Source organism: Lycium barbarum, chromosome 5 (genome assembly GCF_019175385.1).
Source record: "Lycium barbarum isolate Lr01 chromosome 5, ASM1917538v2, whole genome shotgun sequence".
Classification (NCBI taxonomy): domain Eukaryota; kingdom Viridiplantae; phylum Streptophyta; class Magnoliopsida; order Solanales; family Solanaceae; genus Lycium; species Lycium barbarum.
The window spans coordinates 77,976,922-77,998,109 of NC_083341.1; the positions used below are offsets into that span (position 1 = coordinate 77,976,922).

General features: G+C 38.1%; 2 protein-coding genes across 8 annotated transcripts in view; one reads left to right on the forward strand and one right to left on the reverse strand.

Annotated features, from left to right (window-relative positions):
• The first annotated feature begins 1,285 nt into the window (after positions 1–1,285).
• The window catches only part of LOC132640974 (THO complex subunit 2), a 61,971-nt gene continuing 42,068 nt past the window's right edge, over positions 1,286–21,188 (forward strand). For 3 of the 7 annotated variants that reach the window (XR_009582517.1, XM_060357801.1, XM_060357803.1), the window contains exons 1-10: positions 1,287–1,611; positions 2,115–2,240; positions 2,989–3,030; positions 13,564–13,623; positions 13,717–13,779; positions 14,125–14,205; positions 19,661–19,732; positions 19,813–19,860; positions 19,986–20,054; positions 20,151–20,284. Coding sequence is in view for 6 of the 7 variants with exons in the window: in XM_060357801.1 (XP_060213784.1) it covers positions 1,477–1,611; positions 2,115–2,240; positions 2,989–3,030; positions 13,564–13,623; positions 13,717–13,779; positions 14,125–14,205; positions 19,661–19,732; positions 19,813–19,860; positions 19,986–20,054; positions 20,151–20,284 (830 nt within the window). In the remaining variant the exon portion in view is untranslated. Of the gene's footprint in view, positions 1,612–2,114; positions 2,241–2,988; positions 3,031–13,563; positions 13,624–13,716; positions 13,780–14,124; positions 14,206–19,660; positions 19,733–19,812; positions 19,861–19,985; positions 20,055–20,150; positions 20,285–21,188 lie in introns of all 7 variants that reach the window. The other 4 variants (XM_060357805.1, XM_060357806.1, XM_060357802.1 and 1 more) reach the window with 3 other exon arrangements.
• LOC132640975 (uncharacterized) lies at positions 10,197–13,026 on the reverse strand. The gene has a single exon (XM_060357808.1). The coding sequence runs from the start codon at positions 11,961–11,963 to the stop codon at positions 11,190–11,192; it is 774 nt and encodes a 257-aa protein (XP_060213791.1). The 5' UTR covers positions 11,964–13,026; the 3' UTR covers positions 10,197–11,189.

Sequence of the window (21,188 nt, forward strand, 5' to 3'; positions counted from 1 at the left end):
CTCCAAAGCTTGAATTAAAGACTTGAGTTTTGGAGAAGATTTCCTAAATCTTGATTCTTGAACCTTGAGATGGGTTTTCTTGAAAACCCTAGATTAGGAACAATAATTTCTTGCTTAGATTATTAGAGTATATGTTAGAATTGAGTTGGAATAATTAGAGTAGGCTTACCTTGGTGTTCTTGATGATGGAAGAGGGTAGGAGGTCGTTCTAGGGCTTGAAGAAATGAAAAATAATGATTTGAACTGATATGGACGAATATATACTGTTCTGGAAAATTAAATTTTCTGCCCAGTTACATACTGGCCGTATTTTGAAACACGGGCCGTATTTTGAAATACGGTCCGTATTCCGTATGGACTGCACTGCGTCTCTTCAGTAAAATGGCCATAACTCTTTGCAAAGATGTCCGTTTGACCCCCATAGTATACCGTTGGAAAGGTATTTCAAAGCTCTACTACTTTCATCAAGGAAGTTTTCCCAAATTCCAAATACGTTTTGAAATACGAGGCCGTATTTTGAAATACGGTTCGTATTTAACAATGTAACATCCAGTTGCCAAATTTCAGAATGCTCAGAAGTCTTTGGTACTAGTTTACGACTTGAAATACGGCCCGTATACTGAAATACGGTCACTGTTCATGGGCGTAAACCCCCATCTTACAGTTGAACAGGGAAATTCCAATTCCCACATTCTTTATCTGATTTTCTAAGTCTAGGATCATGGCCAAAACTTACGTTAAAGGTACAAGGTGTTACAGCCCGCCCACCCGGCCCGACAAAATCAGCTAATTCTAAAAGGGCAATTCGCAAGAATGCCCCTTATTTGGGGTGATCTTTAATTTTTGGCCCACAAATTGCTGGTCTTTAATTTTTGCCCTTCGCCTAGAATATCTTTAGATTTTGGGTTCGAACCCTGACTCAAGCATAAAAATAAAAAATTATTCGCATGGCAAGGCTTTTGAAAAAAGTCTGCCTCATGCGGCATAGGTTGTGTTAAGGCATAATTAAAGTTCTACCGGATCCGGCAGAGGTTGCCTTATAAGGCAGACTTTTAGTTATGCCAAGGCAAGCATAATTTTAGTTATGTCTTAAGAAAATCTATGCGGTATAAGACAGATTTTTCTTAAAGCCTTATTTTATAATTTTTTTTGATTGAGCGGGAGTTTATACCCAGAATTTTGAGATATTTTCAGTTTTTTTAAGATATGGTAAAAAATTAAAGACCACCAAAAGGACAATCCGCGCAAAAAAAAAAAAAAAAAGATTATAAAAAGGAGAAAGAAAGAAAAGAAGGATCGGAAATTTCTGGCACAGCAAAAGGCTTTGGTTTTCCTTGAAGCTCAGACAGAAGCACCTGAAACCCTAGAAAACTCTTATCTGTACGCACTCGCCCATGGAAGCCCCCCCAATTTAGGGGTTTCGTATATCTCTACAGTTGTTAACAAGAAAGAAAGTGGCAAAACCCTAGGGCAAAAATGTCTCTTTCACCTTTGGAGTATTTGTACCTTACAGAGGAGTCCATCAAAGAGTTGAAAAATGGAAACACTAGCTTCAAATTCTCTCAACCTGTTCCCACTCTTCGCTTTCTCTATGAGCTCTGCTGGGTTATGGTATTCTTTCTTTCTTTTATTTATCTTTCCTTTTACCTCATTATTTCTAAGTAAAATACATTCATTTTGTTCAAAATTTTAACAACTCTGATTATCAGATAATTGACTTGTTGAATTAATAGTTGGTTATTTGCAAAAAGGTGATTTTTCACAAGTTTGATTATTTATAAAATCCATTAGTAACTGATTAAATTTGTTGAAATACTCGGTTAGTTGCTAAAAAGGTGATTTTCCTGACAAGTTTGATTATCCCGTTTGGAAAATCAATTAATAGCTAATTGATAAAAAATTGATCCTTTGGGTGAGATTAGTTGGTTATTTCCTACAAAGCAGTATTTTCTGTTTGTAAATTTATTGAATTTAAAACAACATACTGATTAGACGCGTAAAAGAATTCAAACGAAACAGGCCCTGAAAGGATATTTTTGTTAACGTTGATGTGCATTGGTTTGTTACTTTGAGGTCTGTGAATTGATCGTTTTGGGTTGTTTTGGGTATTTTAGGTTCGGGGCGAATTGCCGTTTCAGAAATGTAAAGTGGCATTAGAGTCTGTGGAGTTTGTGGATTATGCTTCCCAGGAGGAGCTAGGGTCGAGTTTGGCTGATATTGTTACCCAATTGGCTCAGGATGTGAGTTTTCTCTTCTTATTGTCAACTATTAATTCTGAAATTATTGTCCATATTCCTTTACTTTTTGACTCTTAATATGCGAAAATAGACATAAATAATGGGACACAAGGGTTATCTTTATACACCACATATTCATTTACTTAAATTTAGACACAAAGCAAACACCGCTTGATTTTGGCTTATAAACCTCCAACCTAAAACTTCAAATTTCTTTGTTGGAGTTTTATGATTCTTTTTCTTATCATTAGCGTAGTTTGATGAATTGATGAGTATATCCAGTCGAATATCGGCTTGTAAAAACTCAATTAGGAAGGCCGAAGGGATCTCCGTGGTTGAGTTTTTTCTTGACTATATGTTGCTAGCACTAGCATTAGTGGCGCTAGGCACAGGTGGTAAAATAGGAGTGGATTCTCAGGTTTTCCACGGTCATTATCAGGACTTGTGTGTGAGTTACAAGAAAATGCATATGAGATGTAATTGTAATTGTAATGGTCAAATAGCTAGATCAAGCTCTCTAGGGACATATAGTTTATATAATTTTTTGGTTTCACATATTAAATTAGAGAAAATATTAATCGATTTTTTTTTAATGGCAGAGCTTGATTCAGTTCATAGTTTATAGCAAATATTAGCAAAATAGTTCGCTCTTGTCCTCGTCAATGCACTTAATAATTTATGCAATGAAATCGTGAAAATTCTTTTAGGACACCTATCATACTGATACATTGGAAATATTCTTGCTTTGCAGATGTCGTTGCCGGGAGAAAATCGTCAACGTGTTAACAAGCTGGTTAGCCTGATCTCCTTTGTTCTTTTACGTGCCTTGTATCTCTGTTTTTTTGACAGTCTGGCATTCAAGGCTCTTTTTTCAAACTTTTTTTATTTTACTTGGCGAAAAAGTCTCCGAGCTATTAAAGTTGGTAAAGTCTTAGGATGGAGGAATAAAGAGATCAATTTTTGTTGGTTCCCTGCTATGGGACCCATTCTTCGATTCTATAGAAGTTGAGATTTACACTTCTTGGCTTGGGAGAAGCATGGTGCTAGATAGGATTTGGATCTTAATGGTGGATGTGATGACATCTTCTATGTTTCAAAGATGTTGCTACGTTTAGTTAGTGCTTGGTTAATGACTCGGTTAACATCTATTATTTCAGAGGCCATGAATCAAATTTTAGCTACTTTACATAGGACATAATCTCTGTCCTTGAAACTTACTTTGTTTGTGTGTATAGCTCATTTTGTTGAGGGACTTTGACAAATTTTCTTTCTGATTTAATATGAAAAACCATATTTCTATGGAACATGATCATTTACCTGGATAGTGAATGTTAGAAAGTAGTTGGGTCCATGTAGGATGTCACTTAACTCTGATCTGTCCTTATCGTGCTCTTTGGCGTCTAGTGTGCATTATGAGAACCCTCCTATTGAGGTCGGTGCCTTGACATCATAGAGGAAGTAGGAACTAAATGATGATTGACATCGTATAGGAACTCCAATGATTTTGCTTAGATTGCTCAAATTCACTTCCGTCAAATTATGCTGTATACCCTCAATGTAGCTTTCCATTGTGCCCTCAAAGTTCAAGTTTAGTTTGCTGCCAAAATTGGGCAATATTAGTGAATCAACTTGTCTTAACTTTCCATCTTTGTTAACTTCAGTGAGGTTCATTTCTAAATCCTTTTTGTTGCTCGTTTCATCATCAAGGGTGGTGATGAGTGCGAGGTTGAGGAAACATGACTCCATGGAAGAATAACTAAGTGCATGTTTGTAGCAATTTGGTAGCTAGGAACTCATACATCTCGTTGTGTGTTTTGGGGGGTTGGGAGGGGGGGCAACATTTAGTAGCTAGCACAAGCTTTCAAGTGCAGGATTAGGCCACTTCCAAACCGCTGGGAGCATCAAACAAGGATAATGCAATTTGGAATGTAGTAAATAGAATGTTGGGGAAAGGTTAGCAGGGTGGGGTGAGAGGTACTTGATAAAAAAGGGGAAATGAAGTCTCAATCAAGAGCACATTGTCAATCATTCCAACTAATTATATGTCGCTTATGCAAACACCTATTTAATGTGATATGCGGGAGAGACTTCTAGGGACTTATCGATGGGAAGCAAATGATGGAATAAAAATGGTTCAGTTAGTTAAGTGAGATGTGGTTAATTTCCCTAGAACATTTGGACGGTTTTAGTGAGATGTGAGTGTATTCAATAAAGCACTATTAGGAATATGGCTATAAAGGTTAGGCACTGGGGAACATGCTTGGTGGAGGCTTGTAATTGTTGAAAATCACAAAACCTTAGATTGGGGTGGAGAACTAGGAATTCACATTACTGTTAGGTTGCACAATTTGGAGATGTAATTAAAGAATAGAAGAATTCAGTGGGAACATCACATATACATAGAAGAGCAAGGTCGGGTTTGGGAGCATCACATATATGTAGAATTGAAGCAGAGTTGGGTTTTAGAAGTGCATGGATGACACACTTAGGGTTGTTGTCCTCAAAGTTCATAGATTTTCAGCCGGAGGGATGACAATTCAATAATAGATGCATGGGACAGAAGATGGGGGGTTTCTTGAATTTGAAATTTAGAAGAAATCCGCAGGCTTGGGAGCTAGTAGGATTTAACATATTGATTGAATTACTGATAAAATAACTTGACTTATGCTGAGCAGTATACTTAGAGATGGCGAGGCCACAACCATAATAACATTAATTATTTGGTAAAAAGGAGACTACTTCCCTACATCTATTTGTTTGGTTATTGAAAGTGCCTCAGAAGGCGAACTTTTTCGCATGGTTAGCAGGAATAAGAGTGATCTTAACAACAAAGAACCCGTGGAAGGTAAAGATCGCTTATGTTGGTTAGTTGGTGCTTAATGCGTAGATGATCGGGAGAAATGGCCAAAAGTTGTAATGCCCAAGTTATTATCCTATTTGGTGGATACTGTTGAACTAATTTGGTATGCAGTGGACAATGTTGGGTACAGTGGAAGACTTGCTACAGGGTTGGACCTTTTGAAGGAGAAGAAGAAGACACTGGGCCTGAGATGTAACCCTCGTTAAGTCTCATGTGAGTATTTGAAAGGAAAATTTGAGAGATTTTAAACAGGCGGAGAGTATTTTTTTTACATAAAAAGAAGCTATTTTGACACATGAAAACCTGAGAAAGAGAAGGTTTATCTTAGTTTCAAATTGTTGCTTATGTGGGGAAGCAGCCGAGACAGTAGGACATCTGTTTTTACATTGCAGAATTACTGGTCAGCTATGGAAGATTTTTATCAATCTCAGAGGCATATCTTGTACAATGCCTAGCAAGATTGTTAACTCTTTCTAGCTGGGAGGAGGCTGGGATTGGGGTAAGGAATAGAAGCTATTGGAGGATTATTCCAACTTGCATATGGTGGACAATCTGGAAAGAAAGGAACTCTAGATGTTTTGAGGATAGAAGTAGCACTCTACAGAAGATCAAGCAAGATTGTATGTTGCTATTTTGTTTTTGGTGTACAAAGAATCCCTCTGTAGATGCAGTTCAATCCTTGAAGTTCTTGACTCATGTTAGGAATTTACTTTCTTATCTTCTTAGCTTTCTTTTTTCTTTTGCAAAGGGGTTTTCAGTACTACCTAATTACTGGTCTATAGTACAAAGTTGTTACCTTTTTAAAAAAAGAATAGCCTCATGTTTTGGTAATTGTTTGGTGCACTTATGAGGTCCCTGTTTGGCAAAGATGATTTTTTTTTTGGGGTAGAGAAGTCATTTACATGTTATTATATTGTTGACATATGGGATTTTGTTAACATTACCATTCTAAAAAAAAAAAAAACATATAGGATTTTGTTCCATATCAATGAAAATGATCAAATTGGTCCTTAAATGTGTAGGGGTTGGACTATTTTGGTCCTTGATGTATATCACTTAAATGAAGGTCCTTAATGTATGTAAAACATGGACACTTTTGAACATAAATCCTAAAACTAATGACTGAGGTTAAACATCTTGTTAAATTGATGAATTGCCAAAAAATGTGGTTGTCCAGATAGTATCCCTGTAGAGGTTTGGAAGTGTGTTGGAGATAGCAGTGTAGAATGACTCACCAAGCTATTCAATGCTATACTAAGAGGTGGTAGGATGCTCAATGAGTGGAGGAATAATACCCCGATTCCGATTGATAGGAACAAAGGAGATATTCAAAATTGTGCAAATTATCGTGGCATTAAACTCATGAGTCGTACGATGGAACTCTAGGAAAGAGTGATACGTTGTAGACAGAACACGACAACACTAAAAGAGAATCAGTTTGGATTTATGCTTGATAGATCCACAATATAGGCTGTATTCTTGCTAAGAAGATTGATGGAAAGCTATCGCGAAAGGAAGAACAACCTACACATAGTGTTTATTGACCTAGAGAAAGCATATGATAGAGTACCATGAAAGTTTATTTGGTGGGTGATGGAGAAGAAATGGATTCATATTAATTAAATGGGATAATTTCAGAGACCTCTTGGCTTCGTAACACTGAGTTCCCTTGTGGTTTACAATATTTTACTTACATCTTTTATTTAATCTTTTTTTTTTGTAACAATCTGTTTGAACTTTTTATTATTACGTTAAAAAAATGATGGTTAGACTAATTTGCCCCTCCAGAACAACCTAGAAACATTGTTCTTCACCCCTCAAGAACCTTCACAGGTTGACTCATTTTTCACCACTCTTCTATTCCCAAGTAGGATTCGAACCTACTACCAATCGGTTAAGTTTAACTTTACTTTCGATAGAGAAAGACAAGAATTTGTAAAAGCAGGCTTATTGTCGCATATCTGTACTCACTAGTAGGAAAAAACCCTTCACTTCAACACAATCAATCAGGATTGGTGCCATTCACGCTTCTTTTATTTTTTTGAAAAGTTAGCACTACCCTGCTTCAATCTCGTATCTCACCTTCTTTTCCAACGTCGACGTTGTCATTTGGTCACTAACAGTCTAACTAGTCATAGTTTCCTTCTTCTGGGGGAGGGGTTGGGTTGGGTTGGGTTGCCTTCCCTTCATTCAATGCCTGACAACTTTCTTCCTACAGTGTGACTCGTCTATCTTTGACACTCATCAGTAAGCTAAAAGATGCGCAAGGTGGAGGACAATGACCTAGATTAGGAACATATACTCTTAACACTAGAGATAGTCCCGCTTTAAAAGTTCAATATATTAAACTTTATCTTCAACACCGCATTGTCTTTATAACTTTATTTAGTTCAAGAATGGGTGTCAGGTTCAGGTCGTAGTTCAGGTGGTGCGGGTATCTTATATGTGTAAGGTAGTGCAAGTGGGAAGGGTAAAATGATTGTCTTCGAGCGTGGTAGAAGATGGGTCTGACGTATAAGGTTTTAGGTGAAGGCCGGATGTTTCTCCGTTGGTCTCAAAGGCAAATTGGTCCGAACATAATTTTAATATTAATAATAATAAATATTTAAAAGAATTGTTACAAAGAAGCCAGTATAAGAGAGGCAAGCATAATATTGTAAACCACAATGGAAGTTAGTGTTATGAAGCAAAGCCAGGAGGGAGGTCTCTAAAATTATCCCTTAGATATATAAATGCAATAAAGGACATGTATGAAAGAGCCACAACTAGTGTAAAACAGTAATAGGTGATATATAGGGGTTTCCTACAATAGTGGGTTTTCACTGGGGATCGGTATTAAGCCCCTACTTGTTTACCCTAGTTATGGATAAGCTATCCGACAAAATATAAGATGAGGTCCCATGGTGTATGCTATTTGCCGATGATATTGTGTTAATTGACGAAACTACTGAGGGTGTCAACCAAAAAGCTTGAATTATGGAGAAACACCTTGGAGAGTAAGAGTTCAGGATAAGTAGAAGTAAGACTGAATACATGCATTGCAAGTTTAGTCCGCATGTGAAGATAGTAGTGGAGGTGAGATTAGATGTGATTGCAGCGTCAAAATGCAAACAATTTAGATATCTAGGCTCGTTGTTTCAAGAGAATGAAATAATAGATGGAGATGTTACTCATATGATTAAAACTGGACGATAGAAATGGAGAAGTGCTACCGGGGCGTTAAGTGAAAGAAGAATGCCTATCAAAGTGGAAGGTAAGTACTATATAACAACTATAAAATCGACAATGTTGTATAGTAATGTTGGGCGGCTAAAGTCCCAACATATTCTCAAGATGAGTGTTGCAGACATGCGGATACCAAGATGGATGTGCAGTGATATAAGTCTAGATAAGATTAAAAATGACCACTTCTGCCAAAAAGTGCAAGTAGCACATTGAGGATAAAATGCGAGAAGGTCGCTTGAGATGGTTTGGACATGTCATACATCAACTTACAGATGCATCGTCCGTGGGTGTGTACACTAAGTGAAGGTGTTAAAAAGGGGACTGCGTAGACGTAAAATCACATGGAAGGAACTCGCCCCGAAAGACCTAGAAATCCTTGGTATCAATGTAGGTTTAGCTAAAGCTATGGTACAATGGAATAAAAGATCCATATAGGTGATAATATACAAATGCAACTTTTGTGTAATAGGGATATTGTGAATTAAGATAGGATAAGATAATGCATTGTGGACAGGATGCAACTTTTGTCGAACGGGGGAATTGTGGTAATTAAGATAGGATAAGATAATGCATTGTGGACAGGTTGAGAGAATTTCTATTATTATTTATTTAATTCATATATAATTCATATACACATATTATCCTGTATTATCTGTGTCGCTTGCATTATTTCATTTCCATATCGCTTTAAATCTCTTATCCGAATCTCTTAACCTTATCTAACCATATCTGACTTCTTTTTATGCTTTTATTGAGCCGGGGGTCTTTCGGAAACAGCCGTCCTACCTTGGTAGGAGTCAGGTCTGCGTACACTCTACCCTCCCCAGACCCTACGTTGTGGGATTTCACTGGGTTGTTGTTGTTGTTGTTGTATAATTCATATACACACACACATATATATATATATATATATATGTATATATATATGTATGTATATGTATATGTATATACATATACATATACATACATACATATATATATACATATATATATATATATATATATACATATTTTTATTTTATGTTATTTAGTATGATGTTGATATGTAACGAACTTGAATGAATACGTGGAGATTCATATATTTGACCCCAACTTGTTTATGACTGAGGTGAACTTGTAATAGTTGTTGTTATCCCTACCTCATTTCGCCATGGGCTTGCAGTACCAATGCGGCTTCCCACCCGCAACTGCTTGCAACAGGGATATGTTAAGTTTATGAGAGAAGTGAGGATTTTTACTAGAGAAAAAAAGTAATTACTAGCTATGGAATTTTACTTCTACCTAGGATTGTCAAAGACGCGCTTAAAGCGTGCTTAAGCCCTGAAACGAGGCTCAATGCATGTTTGAGCGCTTCGCCTCGCTTAACGTGCGCTTCAGTGTCGTCATCAAGGCTCTAAGGCAAAATTTTCATTGATATTTCACTTTATCGTAAGAAAAAATCAATCTCTTTGTCCATATATTTGTTATTCATGCTTATAATAATTAGTCTTGGAGTAATTATTATAATAAAATTAGTCTTGGAGTAATTACTATAATAAAATTAGTCTTGGACTTAAGTTACCAGTTTAAAAAAAAAAGATTAGTCTTGGACTAACATATCTATTTGTATTTTTTCTGCATTTGCGCCTTTTCTCATTAAAGCCCACGCTTTATTTGCGCTTTGCGCTTAAAGCCCCAACAGACCTTAGAGCTTTTCGCTTTTGATAACATTGCTTCTACCATTGATAAAAAAATTTACTGGAAAAAAAGTTCTAGCATGGTAATATATTATTGGTTATTTGGGCTTTGTACATTGGAGATCCATTAGCATAACTCAAAATTTCCTCGAAACTTGGAAGAAACCAACTTGACCTCAACAGTCATCAACCTCCCGGAAGTTAGACTGAGGACTCCTATAGAGATGGTAAACTAGTCCTTGAAGAAAACTTTTCGTTTTCTGGTTCACTACTTTTTAAATCTAGTCATTATCAACTCACTTTTTGTTTTTTGACAATGGTAACGTTAAAATCAACTCACTTTTTTTTCTTCGTTTTTATCTTTTTTGAGAAACTTTTCTCCAAGAAATAACAGAAAGAAAACCTTTTGCTTCAAGAATTTAGTTTGTAAAAAACAGGAGGAAAATTCAATATTTCTTCTGCTATTTCCTTTTAGTGTTATGGAAAAATGGAATCATGCGCAAAATCCATTACGTCTGCTATTGCATATCCTCTTTTTTTTTTTTTGTGCTAGAAATACTTTTTGGTTCCTCAGTTTCACTTTCCCCGTCGCAAGCACCTGTATGAGCGAGCAAGACATTGGCGACAAGGATAACCACCAAAACTTTTTGTTAGTTAAATTAAACAGTATGTTTGATCTATGCCGTTAGTTTTAGGGTGATCTATGCCGTTAGTTTTAGGGTTTAGGATTAAAAGCAACCCCTTCTTGTATACATTAAGGACTATTCTGTTGAGATATGGACATCAAGAACCAAAATAGTCCAACTAGATTAAGGACCATTTTGATAATTTTCTCAAAGTTGATTACTTTAAAGCAATCATGAGATAGTCCTTGTCAACAACAACAACAACATACCCAGTTGGATCCCACAACGTGAGGTTTGGGGAGGGTAAAGTGTACGCAGACCTTACCCCCACCTTGGAAGGTAGGAAGGTTGTTTCCGAAAGACCCTCGGCTCAGAAGAAAACAAGGAAAATAAGGGAAACAAGGGAAAAGAGTTCGATACGGACTAGCAAATCAAAATCATGTGAAAATGAGAAATAGCAAGAGCAACGAAGTCATGATAAAAATAACAAAGATAGACAAGATCAACACATAGAAGCAGGATAAAAATACTCCTAATACGAGAAAGGAAACCTCGCGGCCCCCCACTAGCCCTTTACCCTGATACTCGACCTCCACCCCCTCCTATCACCGGTCATGTCCTTGGTAAGCTGGAGTAACGCCATGTCCTGCCGAATCACCTCTCCCCAGGCCTTCTTTGGCCTACCCCTCCCTCTCTTCAGGCCCACCACAGCCATCCTCTCACACCTCCTCACTGGCGCATCAGCGCATCTCCGCTGCACGTGGCCGAACCACCTCAACCTCCCTTCCCGCATCTTATCCACCACAGGGGCCACACCCACCTTATCTCGAATCATTTCATTTCGAATCCTATCTCTCCTGGTATGCCCGCACATCCATCTCAGCATCCGCATCTCAGCTACTTTCATCTTCTGGACATGCGCTTTCTTAACTGGCCAGCATTCCGTCCCATACAACATAGCCGGTCTAACCACCGCTTTGTAGAACTTTCCCTTTAGAATAGGCGACACCTTCTTATCACACAACACCCCCAATGCGAGCTTCCATTTCATCCACCCCGCTCTAATACGATGTGTGACATCGTCGTCAATCTCACCAGTCCCTTGGATGATCGACCCCAGGTACTTGAAACTTTCTTTTTTCGGGATGACCTGAGTATCCAGCTGCACGTCCTCGTCCTCTACTTGACTCCCATTACTGAACTTGCACTCTAAGTACTCTGTCTTAGTCCTGCTCAACTTGAAACCCTTCGACTCTAGAGTATGTCGCCAAACCTCCAGTCTCGCGTTAACACCGCTCCGTGACTCGTCAATAAGCACAATGTCATCTGCAAACAACATGCACCACGGTACCTCTCTTTGAATGTGGCTTGTCAGAGCGTCTATAGCCACAACAAACAAACAGAAACGGGCTAAGCGCGGACCCCTGGTGCAGGCCCATCGTGACTGGAAAGTGTTCCGAGTCACCTCCAACCGTCCTCACCCAGGTTTTGGCTCCATCATATATGTCCTTAATCGCTCTAATGTATGCTACAGGAACACCTCTAGCTTCCAGACATCTCCACAACACCTCTCTCGGGACTTTGTCGTAAGCCTTCTTAAGGTCGACAAACACCATGTGCAAGTCAGGCTTCTTATCCCTATACTGCTCCACCAACCTCCTCACCAGGTGAATGGCTTCTGTAGTCGAACGCCTCGGCATGAATCCGAACTAGTTCTCCGAAATAGAAACTAACTTCCTCATCCTCGCTTCGACCACTCTCTCCCAAACTTTCATCGTATGGCTCAATAGCTTGATACCCCTATAGTTGTTGCAGTTCTGAATATCCCCCTTGTTTTTATACAACGGGATCATGGTGCTCCATCTCCACTCTTCAGGCATCTCTGCCGTCCTAAAAATAACATTCAATAACCGCGTAAGCCACTCCAAGCCTCCCCTATCCGCATTCTTCCAAAATTCTGCCTGTATTTTATCTGGCCCGGTCGCCCTCCCCTTGCTCATCTTCTGCATAACCCCCTCGACCTCTTCAACCTTGACCCCCCTGCAGTATCCAAAATCGCGGCGGCTCTCAGAGAGCTCCAATTCGCCTAAAACTATGTTCCGGTCCCCCTCTTCGTTCAGGAGTTTATGAAAGTAGGACTGCCATCTTCGTCTAATAAGGGCATCCTCTACCAAAACTTTCCCTTCCTCGTCTTTGATACACTTCACTTGAGATAGTCCTTGTCAAAAAAAAAAAAAAGCATTCGTGAGATAGTAAATTGCCTTACTCCCCAAAATGCGCCCAGGTACATTCCTCAAGATTTTTCTCTCTCCTACTTCCTAGGATTGTAGGACACCTTTTTCCGGTGGCTTTTCAACCGGAATCACTCTTCTTCTTCTCAACCCAAATTACAACCCTCTCTTTCTTTCACCCCTTCCCTTTCTTTCTTTTCTTTTCTCATGGAGGAAAATAGGATTTACTATCATGCTGGTTTTAAATCCTCGACATTTGGTTTGAATGGACTGAGTGTAGCAGACATCAGATGCGCGATCGTATTAGTCCACCCATTGGTCGTGAATTTCAGAAATGAAGCTTACTGTTTTCAACTATTAGCCTTGCGTTGATCACGAGGAAAAAAAAAGAGAGGAGATCTGATTTAAGCTTGTTTTGACTTTAATCACTCCCTCTAACAATTAATTACCACAAATACCTGGATAAAACCTTTAGTCATCAATTTCTGCTTCATATCTTTGCTCTTAACAATAAAATCTCATTGTTACCTTTCTTAAAATAAATAGATACATTGATTTAAAATCTACTTATCAAGGCGTAGTGGTAGTTGCTATTGCGGTATATTTCTTTTTGTTTTCCTTCTCTGCGGATCTTAATTCAGAGTAGAAAGGCATCTTGAAGTATCATGTATTTTGTCTTTACATACTTTTGGTTTGTCTTCTTTATAGGCAAAATGGCTTGTGGAATCTGCTTTGGTTCCTTTGAGATTTTTTCAGGAGCGATGTGAGGTACCTTTTGCACTTAATAATTTCCACCATTTTTCTCTTGCTAAATACTAGCTAGAAAAATGAAAGCTTATAAATGCTTTTTCATGTGAAAAGGAAGAGTTTTTGTGGGAATCTGAGATGATCAAGATAAAGGCTGCAGATTTGAAGTCGAAAGAGGTATAGTGTGCTTTATTTTTCCAAAGAAAGGAAAGAGGTGCATTCTGCTTATAATATATTTTAGGGCTATTGTTCTTGCTCTGGGTCATCCCTTCCGGCTAGTTTGCAATACATCTTGTACTGTGTGCTTGTCAGTTGGTGATTATTTTTATGGTTGAGTTGCATAAAAATCTCAGAGGGTTGGCAAAATTTCCCTGGCTAATATGAGAATGTGCTAATGAACCATCTGCCCTTTTATTCTTTGCCTTTGTTGGTTTCTACTCAGTAGACACCAACGTATTGATTGCAAATTGTGGATGACGATACTTTCCTTTAAATGTGAGGTCTTTTTGTAATGGATTTCAGGTTAGGGTAAACACTCGTCTTCTTTATCAGCAAACGAAGTTTAACCTTCTTCGGGAAGAGAGTGAAGGTTACGCGAAGCTGGTAACTGTTTGCTCTCCCTCCTCCTCTCTCTCTCTCTCTCTCTCTCTCTCTCTCTCTCGTCTCTGTCCATCTCCTCTGTTTGCTAGTCACTGCTCCGGATGCTCTTTCTCTCTTTCCTTTGGGTGATTTTATTGCAATCAAATCTCAGTTTGCATATAGAGGAGGCAATAAGAAAAAATGGAGCTACCAATTTCAAAAAAAGAAAAAGAAAAAATGGAGCTAAGCTTCTCACTTTGAGCTGGTTATAGTAGTTTCAAAGGAAGATAAGCAAGAGCTAGTTTATTTCTGAGCATGGATAAATGGCCATTCCAGGCTGCCGAATGCTTAAAATGAAGGTCTCCAGTGGACCATCTCTTAGGAGATGTTGATTGAATTGTCTTTTACGTCCATGTGCAGTTTTGGGTTTTTTACTACTAAAAAATGTTGTAATGAACTTGTTTTTTGACTTACTATTTTGAATATTGTTGGTGTGTTTGCCATATTTGTTTGTTGAATTACCGAAGAACGACCAATTGTCCAGGTTAGTATTTCCCTAAAAGTTTCATAGTTGAGGAGGTTGTTCTTTTTCGGGGGCTGGGGTGAGGGCGTGTGTGGGTGGAAGGAACTATCAGTTGTGGATTTATGTTTATGTATTCTACTATTTTAGATAAAATTCTTAGGGGTCATTTGGTTGCTGGTTAGAGTTATGCGAGTATTAGTAATGCATGGATAGTTATGCAGGGTTTAGTTATTCATGTATTAGGTATTCCATCTTCTATCTTGCATGAATAATATATAGATTCCCTTATAACTTATACATGTATTAGTTTTACGGGATTGTAAGCTGTTATCCAAACACCGTGTGTGCTGAATTTATAGTTTTATACATAGCAACTAAAATGCTACCAAATATGATATTAGTTGTGCTAGTTTTTTAATACATGAATTACTCACTTCCTAACCAGCAAGGCAGCAACCAAACGACCCCTTAGGACTATAGCTATTACCTTCACAAAGTATATTAACAGTTGCACTCTATAATGGTTCTTCCCATGCACGACCTAATTTTTTCATACATTCTTCACTGTCAGGTCACTATTTTTTTTTTAATCATAACTCTAATGCAATATTCATCTTCTCGTCAATTTACAATTGAGACGATGAGAAGTTCCTTTTCTTTCCCGAAAATTTCCTTTATGTTGGAATTGAAGATTGAGATGTAGAACTAGTAGGAACTCCAGTTTTGTCACCAAGTAGATCTTCAGCACTATCAAGTCTCAAGTGTGTCCATATTTATGTTAGTAGACCCAAACGGAGCACCAGGATGGGGAGTCATACAACTCGGACTCCAACCATGAATTCCAGTTGCATTAGAACCCCAAAATGTGTTGTACAAAGATCTAGATGAGGTCGAAGTGAAGTCTTCCATGTCTTTGCTTTTGGATGAGCCTATATCCATATTTAAGAGATCATACTTTCAACATGCATTTCAAATCAATATTGTTTACAATAAAAAGAGGAAATATTTACTAGATAATGAACTAACCTTTATGTACCCATCCCACTCACTATTAGACATTATAATGATATTGGTTGCTCGATCATAAATATTGCGAGTCTTTTTAGTTATTGGCTCGCAAGCTTGATATTTTCTTTTAGATAATCTTAATTGTTCGTCATTTACATTTGCTTAATTATAAAGCCATGAGAATTCTTCGGAGCAACTTAGGAATCTGCCTTCAAACTATACCAAGTCTCTCGTTTAACAATATTTCTTGAATACAGGTTTCTAAAAAAGCTTGTACTATATCCATATTTCTCCAAGTCACTCTTGAATTTTCATTAGACCCCACATTGTGGGATTTCACTGGGTATGTTGTTGTTGTACTCTTGAATTTTCATTAAATTGTTCCATTGCGTTAAATAATGATTATAGCATATAGACTAACACAAACCAAAGTAAAACAACAACAACATACCCAGTGTAATCCCACAAAGTGGGGTCTGGTAGGGTAGAGTGTACGCAGACCTTACCCTTACCATGGAGGTAGAGAGGCTGTTTCCGAAAGACCCTCGGCTCAAGAAAAGCAAACCACATTAGTTCGGAAAAAGAAATAGCAGCAATAACGAAGCCATGGAAAATACTAAATAAAGCATGACAGATCAGTCAACAAAAAGAAAAAGCGTAACCAACACAAAATCATATGCCAATCGAAGTACCTGACACAATAGACGATAACATGAATCAAGGACAAGAAACTACAAGAGTTATACGAAGTGTGACACGCACAACTACTTACTGGTCTTCTACCCTGATCCGTGTCCTCCATAACCTCCTATCTAAGGTCATGTCCTTGTTAGCTGAAACTGCGCCATGTCTTGTCTAATCACCTCTCCCCAATTCTTCTTCGGCCTACCTTTACCCCTCCAGATCCATAGCCAACCTCTCACACCTCCGCACTGGGGCAGCTGCACATCTCCTCTACACATGCCCGAACCATCCCAGCCTCGCTTTCCTCATCTTGTCCTCCATCGAGGCCACCCTCACCTTGTCCCGAATATCTTCATTTCTAATCCTATCTCTCCTCGTGTGGCCACACATCCACCGCAACATCCTCATTTCCGTCACCTTCATCTTCTGAATGTGGGAGTTCTTTACAGACCAACACTCCGCCCCATACAACATAGTTGGTCTAACCACCACTCCGTAGAATTTGCCTTTGGCACCTTCTTATCACACAAGACTCCGGATGCAAGCCTCCATTTCAACCACCCTGCATCAATCCGATGTGTGACATCTTCATCAATCTCCCCATTTCCTTGGATAGTAGACCCAAGATACTTGAAATTTCCTCTCTTTTGAATGACTGGGGTATCAAGTTTCATGTCCATGCCATTCTCATGCGCTACTCTACTCAATCTGCACTCCCAAGTATTCTGTCATGGTCCTTCTCAACCAAAACCCTTTAGATTCCAGGGTCTGTCTCCAAACCTCCAACTTAGCGTTAACTTCGAGTCTTATCAATCAAAACTATGTCATCTGCAAATAGCATACACGAAGGCACCTCACATTGAATTTGCCGCGTCAAAACATCCATCGCCAGGGCAAATAAAAACGGGCTAAGGGCTGACCCGTGGTGCAACCCTATCACAAATGGGAACTGCTGGTCTTGGCTCCATCATACATGTCCTTGATCGCCCGAGTGTACGTCATAGGTACACCACTAGCCTCCGAAAGTAAAAAGAACATGGATGATCAAGGATATTTAAAGCTAAAAAAAGAGCCTTCTCTTTAGAATAAACAATCTATAGAAGCAGAAGCAAATTTGCTAGTAGGCTGTAACTTTTTTTCAGTTCTTTCCTAGACTAACAAGTACCAAGAGAGGAGAAAAGCTACAGCCTAAAGTTTGCAACTGTTGTGCTTTTACTACATAAAATACTCTCTTAAAGTCATGTGGAGACATTGATTTGTAAATGGTTAACGAGTGCATATGAGGGGATAACTTGAACAACAAAAGAAAAAGCAATACAGAGACATGGTTCCAAGGCCAGCATGCATCTATTTTGCAGTTGAGAAAGCTAACATGGATACATATTGAAATAAAATAGTTGCATTCACTACAAAATTTCATTTAGGCAGAGTAACAAAGATGAATTGAAAGAACTCAGGAGCTAATACTTCTACTGCCCTGTTGAACGAGAATGCTCGCCCAGCTATTACAACAACTGAATGATCATACACATGGGATACCTATATCTCTAGCATTTGAAATAACATTCATCAAAGAGAGCCTAATAGGCATATATGATTTTTTTTTTCTCTTTTCTAGTATAGTTTCTTTTCTCCTATTTAGTGTAGATTTATCCAGTTTATTGCAGAAACAGTCATGTTTGCCGGTGCAAAATTGATCATGAAATGGGTAAGATATATAGGTTTCAAACAAATCTTGAAGGCTTCATAGCTGTAGGTCAATCTCTTGGAGTTTAGCTCATAGACAAGACCTATAGTACATGGATATTTCATTTACCTCGATCTATCGTATCTGTGTCAAACAGGTGAAACGTGAGCGTACACACTTTGTGCGGTTTATTTGAATCACACCACGTATAAGAAAAACATAGGTCATGTCTACTTTTAACCAGCTTATGCAATCATTGAGAGTGAGAAAATATTCAGCTGAAGTCCATCCTGGAAAACTTGTTGGCAATGTGATCCTCCATCTACTTCTTTTTCTCTTTCTTTATCTCAACTAGCTTATGCAACCATCAGGATTCTTTTTAATCTCAGTTAATAAAAAGAAGTTGTCAAATTGTTTACTCTTCTTTCATAAGAGAAGGTTACTAATAGAGTTATGTCATACCTTAATGCATCAGCAACACAAAACTCATGCGCGAAATAATACAGACAATGCACATAATGGCAAGAAAAAGTGAACAAAACGTTCGGTCTTTTCCAAAATAAGTAGTCATCACAAACTGGCTTTATTCTTACCAATTCAATGGTGCGATGTGTAGTTTCCTATCACTCAAAAGTAGGAGGGTGTAACAATCATCTGCAAGTATTACCTTAGCTGCAGCTAAAGGAAACAGTCCTATTTCACAAGTTCAATACCAAGAGAATGCTAAATATTGAAGCCAAGCAGTTCCATTCCAAATTACCTGGACGTCTAACCAATTTGAAATATCCATATTCAAAGTGTTAGTGTGACCACCTAAGTCAACACGACGTATTTATGAAAGTTCTTTTGCACTTTAGTGAATCAATCGAGATTTGTGCAACAAAATAACCAAGCAGTAAGACCAAATATTGTGAATCTGACAAATTAATAGGTGAAATACTTATAAAAAGTTCTGAAATCCTACCAGTTCAAGAGGAAAGAATTTGTGTAGTCGATTGATAGTTGGAGAAAGAGACGCATTAAGTTTTTTGCTGAAGAGAAAAAAAGACGAAACGTGAACTTTTCCGGAAATAAAAGTAGCGTTTTTAATTGAGTCTGATTGGTGATTCATTCAGACCTATGAAGAGATTTTAAAATGCAAAAATAAAATAAAAAATGCACTTAATGGGCTGTGATCTGAACCATTCAGATGCAGACCCCCATTAAGTGCTAACAAATGAGGCGTAAGTGTGGGAGGCGGCGGGAGGACTTTCACTTGTCCACTGAAAACTGGTTGCCCTTAAACACTGAGGGTTACAGATGCAGGGGAGTTTCTGGTGAAAACTTTCATCCTTTCCCCTGAAGGTGATCAAATTATTAAACACTCTAGTCAACGGATTAAAGTCGGGGAAGATAGACCAAACCCGCACTTCTCATTCCAAGAAAAAGGATTATCCCCATTCCTTTCTTGCTTTGTACAGAGCAAAGTTCTCTGTGCGTTTGTTCTCTAATAAGGCAATTTTAAGTAGTTCTTGCTCGCTTTTGGCAATGTTGTCCTCCTGTCCTTCACTTTGACTCTTCATTAACGGTAATTGTAGGTCACTCTCCTTTGTCAAAATCCAGAGGATTCTACACAAAATGCTTCAGCTGCTACAGTTGGCATAATCAAGGTTTAACTTAAACTCAGCGCTCTGGTAGTTGAATTCTCATTTTTAATTTTCTGTATTTCTAAATTTTGGACTATATGCAGTCGTTGATTGGGCACTTTGATCTGGATCCTAACCGAGTCTTTGATATTGTACGTTCTTTATCCATAGTGATATCATACATATCCACTCCTTTTTATGCATTTTTTTTTAAATTTTATTCCTTTTTATACTTTTCAAAGTTCAGTATTCAGTTCTTTTGCCTGTGATTTTACAGGTTTTGGAGTGTTTTGAACGTCAGCCTGGTAATAGTATATTTTTGGACCTGATTCCCATATTTCCCAAGGTATAATTGTGGTTGTCTTGTTGTCTTCTTGTAATGTGGAGCTTTTCCCAGTCTTGATAATGCATTTCTTTTCCATTTTCTCTCTATTATTTGCAGTCCCATGCCTCCCAGATTTTGGGGTTTAAGTTCCAATACTACCAAAGGCTGGAAGTAAATGATCCTGTTCCAAGTGAACTTTACCAGCTGACAGCCCTGCTGGTGAAAAGAGACTTCATTGATGTTGACAGCATGTGAGTACATCTGTATACTTGGGTACCTCACCCCACATTTTCCTCCCCCCCTTACAATTTCTTTTAAGTATTTTGAGTGCCAAAAAAGATCAAGGTCTGAGCATTAGGCTTTGATCAAGGTCTGAATAGCTGTTGTGCATGAAAGAGTGCACGAACATCCATCTTTCTTGCTAGCAAGTATTATGTCTTTCTTCGTGCTCCGGTGCTCTCTCGTGAACCAAATTGGGAGTTGGTATGTTGGAGATGTCTTCGTTTATCTTGCTCTTGCTGAAATGGGTGTCGTTATTTTTTAACGGTTTCACTAACCATTGATGGTAATTAAATCTGTATTTTATCAGAAACCTTCTTTATGTATTAAAAGAATTTGGGTATTTTATCAAAGAAACAAGTAAGAATTTGACTTATTGATTTTGGTTATTATCTCAAGCATATTGACATTAGTAAAATCATAGGATAAAGATGCCTTCTGATGCTGGTGACCAATGTGAATTATGATGGTGGAACAGAATAGGTAATCAAAGGAACTGTTATTCATTGGACCAAATAAAAATATGTTTAAGGAGTTTACAAGCATCTTGTGTGGGTTTTTCGGGGCTTCTTTTGGCTACAACATACCCTTGTATAACGGTAACATGAATGTTTTCATCTAAAAGATCGTTTAATAATATTAAAAAAGGATTTTACCCTGAGATTAGTTATGAAGGTTGGTGTCCAAGGGCACTAGGTAGGTAACAAGAAAACTGACTTGTGAGCTTGATAAAATGAATGCAGGGAAAAGGTTTGCAACTTATGTGTCTTCTCCTTTTGGGAAATCAGTAGTAGATCTTTGCATCCTCTTGTTATTAAATATAAGAAGTTTCTTATTCTAAGCAAAAACATGTACTGATAAATTTGAGTTGCCAAA

Bases quoted from the DNA above. Each gene is read 5' to 3' on its own strand.
- LOC132640975 (XM_060357808.1), bottom strand. From the start codon at position 11,963: ATGTTGTTTGCAGATGACATTGTGCTTATTGACGAGTCACGGAGCGGT.